Below are 7744 nucleotides of genomic sequence, written 5' to 3'. Positions count from 1 at the left end.
TTCCCTGCTGCTCCCGTCCCACAAAGCCAAACACCTGCACTGCAAGACCTGCACTGCCTTTGGTTTTGCACACTCCTACACAAATCAGCTGGAAGGAACAGTTCCCTGACAGTCAGCATTAACTCTAATGGGGCAAACTACACCATGGGGCACAAAGACAAATCTGCCTTATACATCAAGTGCCCAAACACAAACGTGTTGGTGACCTCACAGCACAAATGTTCTTCTGTTCTTTCCCCCATCAAATATTACTGGATCAAAATGTTTGGGTAAAACAAAACCTAGCACGCACCAGTTCTGGTGGCACGGCATCTCAGCAGCTTCCTGTGGTCCCTGCATTCCTGCAGGAAACGAGTCCAAGATCCTCACAAAAGCCCCACCAGAGTTTGGTTCCTCTCTCCTTCTCCTGCATCTTGAGCACTGACTGATTCCTCTCCAACCTCTTCCCTGCAGATCATTTCTGCCACTGTGGACAACAACAGGATGCTCCTGGACATCGATAACAGCAAGATGACTGCCGATGACTTCCGAATGAAGTGAGTAGCTCTCTGTGCATGTCTTCTCCATCAATTAATGGAGAATTAATTAATGGAATTTAATGAGATCCATTAATGTGGGAGATGATGCGCTTTCCCAAGTGGAATGACCATGCCTACAGGTTGTAATGAAGTTCACGGGTAATGCTTCTCTTTTCTGCGGTGAAAGGTTTGAGAACGAACTGGTCATCCGTCAGAGCGTGGAGGCTGATGTTAATGGCCTGAGAAACCTCCTGGATGACCTGACCCTCACGCGTTCCTCACTGGAAGCTGAGCTCGAGTCCCTGAAGGAGGAGCTGAATGCCCTTAAGAGAAACCATGAGGAGGTATGACCAGCTTACTTACGCAATACCAAAATGACCAAACACTGTATATCTTAGGAAAATATCTTGGGTAGCATAGGTTTGCACTGGCCATTACACATACTGGTGTGAACTGAACTGCAATCACAACAGCTGAGAAAATACATGTCTTTGTGGCTGTGATAACAAAAAAGTTAAACAGCCACATTAGATTATATACTGAAGATGAAAAGGAAAAAAACCCAGACTTTTAGCTGCTGATAGCCAGCAGCGAATTAGATGGCACTGTTTCATAAGATCTCTCAGCATCAGTGCATCATTATCAGAGCAACATCCACTTCAGATTTCTGCCTAAAAGCTCTAAGCAGTTCTTCACATTCAAAATATCACCCTGGGATCTCAGTACTGCTTCACCCCCTGTGCCCAGTAGCAGCACTGAGCTGTGCCCCTGCCTTCTCTCCTCACTCTCTGCAGGAATTAAGACAGCTGCAGTCTCAGACTGGAGGCGATGTGAGCGTGGAGGTCAATGCTGCTCCCGGTGAAGACCTCACCAAGGTTCTCAATGACCTGAGANTGCGAGATGGAGACCCAGAACCAGGAGTACAAGATGCTGCTGGGCATCAAGACCCGCCTGGAGCAGGAGATCGCTCAGTACCGGGCCCTGCTCAACGAGGGACAGCAAGACCTTGTGTATGTATACCATATTAAGAGCAAGGGAATAAAAAGAAATCTTTGAGTACGTAATTTCTTAGAGAATCTTCTAGTGCATGCTGTTACAGCAGCATCTTCTCTGTCCGAGCATCCAGTGGCTGTTGCTGACCATTGGTGAATTACTCTCTTCTCACAGTTCCTCCCAAGGAGCTTTCCAAGGCGGTGGAAAATCCTCCCAGTCATATTCTTCTAGTTCCTTCTCTCATTCCCAGTCTGGTGACGTGACGGGTAAGATTACACTTCATCATAATAGCTTTAAAGATTAAAACTTACTAAAATTGGAATAATTAAAAAAAAACCACTCCTGAGAACATGCTTAGAGTACTGCTCCGCTGGCAGCTATATGAGCTGCTCCCACTGTTCTCCTGCTAACACACCACGTTAGGTGAAAAAATTCAGTTCAGCAGGAAAAATCAGATCTCCCCTTCAGTCAATGATTTCCTCTGGTTTCGCACAGGACAGTCAAGAGTGTGCTAGAGCAATAGCAGTGATGCTGGCATCCTCCACCTAAGACGCACTGCATGACCCACGGACAACAAGAGACAGAACCCAACGCTTCTGCAGCACAGCCGACGCGACGCAGCGGTGCGGAGGAGTGCTCGTCGCTGGCCTCATCGCCCTTCTTCCCTTCTGCAATGCTGGGCTTGCTCAACTTGTCTTTGTCAACTGGTTTCTTTGTTTAAAAGCTTAAATTCTTCTGATAACACTGCCATTAATAAAACTTTACTTCTTTGATGCAAATGAAAATGTCTAAGGAATTTAATTTAACAAACTTTGTACACACATTATCAAGCCATCCAACAAAATACAGGTTGTCCCAGCGCAGTCTGTAACATATGCTAAGAACAGCCAATTCTGCTGTAAGGAAACGGTCACCGTGCCCAGGTGGTATCACTGAGCTGAAGGAAAGGAGGAGGAAAATGATGGGTAATCTCTGAAGATGAAGTAAGCGTTAATGCACCAACCATGCTCATTGCCACTGCTCTGACACATCCGAATCCATTCACCTTCGGCTTTACTCAGCTCATTATGGGTATAGTTCCCAGGGAAGGTGTGACTCAGTACGGGTTGCTCCGGTACACGTGGGTTTCATGACGTTAAGCATTTCGACACCCTTGACTATGCAGAAAATCATGGATTCCTAACTTCTGCCTGGAAATGCAGGCAACGAGGCGATACGCCTGTTTCATTTGGTTTCATGCAGCAAAAACATCCTTGTATTTTAGAGCTGAAGTTCCAACTTAAATACTATTACAATGCCAAGCACCCTTTTTTGGTCCATATTATCAATCGGTTGATACTGTGCCTTCCAAGGAACCAGAGCCATGTTTTCCCACTGGTGGTATTTCCTTTACTTTGTGTTTCTCTCAGAAGACAACAAGTATGCAGTGCAACGGGAGGTGAAAGGGCAGTGCTAAATCAGGCCAGATGCTTTATGCATGCTTTGCTTCCTGAAGGACACAGCGATCCCCTGCTCAATCCAGATCTGCTCTCCAGCTTCCCAAGGGCAGACAGCTTTCTGCTGGCTGCGGGTGCCTCCTGCCCCTTCTCCTCCCACCAAACCTGCTCTGGGGTACTGTTTTGATAGGGAAATGAAACGAAAAGCTTTCGCATCCTAAGCAACTTAGCAGAGTGTTATTTAGCTTAGGTGTTCTTTCGGTAACTTTGTGGCTTGGCTCAGCCATCACGGTAACATAATTGCAGTTTACAGTATCTGCAAAGAGGAGATACTCCTCGTTCCCCTCGAAAAGCTGGGCTGCTGAACTGGCTTTTTTAGGGCTAGCGTTAGGGATTTGTATGAAGAAAAGCCCTATTTCAAAGAAAAAAAAGCTCATTGAAGGTTTTAACAATAGAGAAACTGATGCAGAGCAAAAGCAAACATCATTTTCCTCTCCAAAGGCTGCCAGAGCTCATTCAGGTCTCGGCTGCACTTAACACAGCCAAAAAAACATCCTACAAAGACAATTCTGAGGCAGGGCTGTGGAGACTCGAACCCCAGTTAGTGTGTGTAGGCACTGAAGGGCCGTTCTGTTTAGCTCTAAACCTCCAGAAGCACAGAGAAGCATTGCAGTGACCAAAACCACAGCCTTCCACGCCGCAGTGCTCTAGGAGCACAGAGCTGCAGCGTGCGTTTCCCTGCTCCTGGATCAGTTTGTATGAGTGCGAGGATGTTGTGAAATAGATGGCAGCCTCCAGTTACATCTGGAAAACCAAAGCTATGAAAAATCTTCAGGCTGAAAGGAGTGGACGTCCTATAAAACTGCCAGTCACTGCAGCAGAATTAGATCAGCGCTGAGTCCTCCCCGTAACCACCCTTTGCGTGTTGCCACTGGTTCACTGGGCGCTGACCTCCACCGCGGTATGGAGCAAGAGCCGTCCCAGGGAAGAGGCACAGAACACGCCAGGGCTGTGCCCGGAGCACTGCGCGCTGCAGAGCCATTGCTAGGCACTGCTCCCCGGCCCAGCAGCACGCCCTGCCAGCTGCCTCCTACCAGTGCTGCTCCCGGCACTGCACCACAGCCAGAACTCCTCAGGAAGAGCGGCACGAGGTGCACGTTGTTCTGAAGAGATCTGCAGGAACAGAAAGGGCTTTGGCAGTGCGGGGTTTATGTTCGGGCCGCTCTGCTGGAGCTCCTGCTGGAGCGGATCACACAAGCACCCTTTGGACCGAGACGAGGGCAGGACGCTTAACTGCCAGGAGATGCTTGCAAGGCTGTCCTGCCCTCCTGTCACACCAAGGACACGCACCCAGTGACGGCACCACGGTTTCTGTGAAAACCACTGAATATCTTGATTCTTTTGCCAATTCAGAGCATCTGTTTGTGACTCTGAGTCCAATTTCACCAGTGAGTAAACAGCAATTAGAGAGTTTCCAAAACACTGTTACTTCAGATAAACTTTTCTGGTTGTGAGCAAAAAGCCCCCCAGGGGAAGAAGCGATTTCTGTGCTCTCACCGCCTCCTCACGGAGCTGGGGAGCCCCCGTGTCCCCCACTGCAGAAATGGGCCGACCTCCTCCTGCCATTGCAGGGATTCTGAATGCCGACAGCATCGCGAGCAGCGGGGCCATTGAGGTGCTGAGGATCTGCATGCCTGCTCCTACACAGCCCCCCGGGCTGCCTGGGCCCAAAGCACGGTGCCACGGCACGCGGGACATGAACTGGTGGGACATGGCAAGGAGCTGCAGAACAGAAGGACTGGAATTCCAATCTTTGTGATGCACTTACAGCCATGGCCACAGTTAGATCTGCTGTTCAAAAAAAAGGGGGGTAATGGAAGGATAGTGAGACAGAGAAAAGGTCTCTTCTGATGGAATGAAATTACAGCGTTGGGAAATGTTTGGAATTGTTGGGCCAGATGTTATGGTGCAACAATACTGAGAAGCAGATATAAAATCAACACCTCTAGCATCAATGCCAATCAGCAATAAACATCTCATAAGGAAGAATAAAAGAGCATTTCAACAATCTAATGGGGAAAATATGAGTAAGGAATCACACCCTGTGAGAAAATCATTTTTCTTTTTTAATAATGATGACTCAGTCCCAGATATGCAAAGCAACTGGTTGTGACGTGCAGATAATTAGAGAGCTACTAATAAATGAACAATTATAATTATGAAGATCAAAGTATTAAATTATCTTCAGCATATCTACGAGGTGTGTGCAGTGGTATCAAGAAAGAGGGGAAGTGTCTTTCCACGATTCCCCAGTCGGTTACAGCACGTAGCAGCCATGTCACGGGGTTCAGAACGGGTTTGGCTAAGACACAGAGCGCTGCCCAGCCACAGCTCGAAGCTGCGTGCAAGCAGAACCACCAGCGAAGGAACCCGCAAGGAGAACTGGGAGAGACGAGTTCCCATCAAAGTTTCCCTCTCCCATTAGGAGGCCTCCTGTCTCTCAGGCTTAAAATGTACATTCTCCAGAAGTGGTTTAATGGCAAAATCACATTTCCAAAGAAGGGCTCCTCCCGTCCCGTTCTCTGACAAATGCTGCGATTGTGCCACTGCACCACAGCCAGAAGGCAACGGGGATCGAAAGGGTCACAGCTGAGTCTCCACTGTGTGAAGAATAAATGCCTCCCATCTACAGACCCAGGTCTCACAGCTGCCTCCTCTTCCATCAAAGCCCCCACAGCACAGGCACCTTCCAAACCATTACGCGTCCATGGACAAAACGCTTTCCCAGGGTTCCAGCACCCAAAGCCAGACAGCATCCTTCCCTGTGGACAACAGAACTTTGATTTAAACTGCAGCAGTGTCTCCTTTCACAGGAGCAAGCTGACACCATTTCAGCCCTCTGTTCACTAAGGTGAACAGCTGCATCCATTTACTCTCTTCTTCCAAGACACTTAGTGACACGGTGTAAATTCTACACATCCCTTTCTGTTAAGAATAGTCTGGAAACCAGCAAACATAAAAAAAAAAAAAAAAAAAAAAGATTTAAAAAAACCACAGCTTTAAAGAATGAATTCCCTGCATGTCCACTGCTCTGTGCAAGATATGGGATTATTTCCTGGAGATGACACTGGGTTTGGTGAACGCAGGAACCCTGCCTGCTCCTCTGCTGGGACTGACCAGCAAATTCTCTGAAGACACTACCCTTGACGAGCTCCTCTGTAGGACAGCATCGAAACCTCAGAGATCTGCTTTCCAAAAATGTCAGTTGCTGGCAGTTCTAAAGGCAAAATTGAGGGATCTGAATTCGTATTTCTCCAACTCTAAAAATAAAGAACTGTAACAAAGTGGCGCTTTCACCACCTCTGCTCAGGACGAAAAATGACAAGGATCAAAGAGGAACTATTAAAATAAGTTTCACTCATTAAGTAGCCAGTAATATACTATCTGAAACAAAATCTAACACACAGCCACCCACCTGAAATTATAGAGCGTGCTTTGTGTGAATCAGCACCGCAAACACAATACCTATGGGGAGGGCCGGCCCAGGTCCCAAAAGAAATTCCCCTTAGCACATCACTTTTGGCATGAGCAGTGCGGCTGGCAAACCCCATGGGAAGCGGCACTGCCTGCAGGTGACACCCACCCGGCGAGNTTCCCTGCTGCTCCCGTCCCACAAAGCCAAACACCTGCACTGCAAGACCTGCACTGCCTTTGGTTTTGCACACTCCTACACAAATCAGCTGGAAGAAACAAGGCCTTCCCTTACAGCTATCTTATTTCATTACCAAGAAATTGCAGTAAACAGATTAGGAAGGAGCACATTGCAGTAAAAGGGATAAACATAGTCCCTAGGAGTCACAGAGAACTCCAACTTGACAAATAGCAGCATAGAAGGGATTTTGAAGGATACTTTGTCATAGCCTGACTTTCCTTGTACAGCAAATTTGGAGCACAATCCACTCACACAGTCCCTGAAATACAGCAGGAAACCGCTCTGAGGTCTGCAGCAAAGCCCCACCAGAGTTTGGTTCCTCTCTCCTTCTCCTGCATCTTGAGCACTGACTGATTCCTCTCCAACCTCTTCTCCTGCAGATCATTTCTGCCACTGTGGACAACAACAAGTTGCTCCTGGACATCGATAACAGCAAGATGACTGCCGATGACTTCCGAATGAAGTGAGTAGCTCTCTGTGAGCCATGCATGCCTGTCCTATCCTGTTCATGAATTCAACAGGCAAGGCATTGCACCAAGTGCTGTGACTGAGCCTCCATGTTTTACTGGGATATTGTCATGGGAAAGATGTGTGCTGTTGACTGTCATCATCTCATTTGTCTCTGTTGTCTGTGGTAAAGGTACGAGAACGAACTGGTCATCCGTCAAACTGTGGAGGCTGATATCAATGGCTTGAGAAATATGCTGGATGACCTGACTCTGGTTAGGTCTTCACTGGAATCTGAGCTGGAGTCCTTGAAAGATGAGCTGATTGCTCTGAAGAGAAACCATGAGGAGGTAAGATCCAGTAATCAACATCGTGTTCAAGATACCGTCTGTTGTTATTTTAGGGTTCCTGAAATTATAAACAAAAATCAGACTTATGCCACGTGACAGCCAATCTCTCATACCTCAGTACTGCTTCACCCCCTGTGCCCAGTAGCAGCACTGAGCTGTGCCCCTGCCTTCTCTCCTCACACTCTGCAGGAACTAAGACAGCTGCAGTCTCAGACTGGAGGCGATGTGAGCGTGGAGGTCAATGCTGCTCCCGGTGAAGACCTCACCAAGGTTCTCAATGACCTGAGA

At 47.8% G+C, this 7744-nt stretch overlaps 1 protein-coding gene and 1 long non-coding RNA gene across 2 annotated transcripts; both read left to right on the top strand.

The window, feature by feature from the left end:
- Positions 1413 to 3341, top strand: LOC110388715. Its single transcript, XR_002432960.1, has 3 exons — positions 1413 to 1528; positions 1686 to 1777; positions 2007 to 3341. It is a non-coding gene; the product is annotated as an uncharacterized LOC110388715 (long non-coding RNA).
- LOC110388416 (keratin, type I cytoskeletal 24-like) lies at positions 6606 to 7741 on the top strand (the record flags this gene model as incomplete). Its single annotated transcript, XM_021377643.1, has 3 exons — positions 6606 to 7122; positions 7300 to 7456; positions 7646 to 7741. Coding segments are annotated over exons 1-3 (279 nt in total), but the record flags the coding sequence as incomplete, so codon positions are not given.

Source organism: Numida meleagris, chromosome 26, assembly GCF_002078875.1.
Source record: "Numida meleagris isolate 19003 breed g44 Domestic line chromosome 26, NumMel1.0, whole genome shotgun sequence".
Taxonomy (NCBI): Eukaryota; Metazoa; Chordata; class Aves; order Galliformes; family Numididae; genus Numida; species Numida meleagris.
This window is presented reverse-complemented; position numbering and strand designations above follow the sequence as displayed.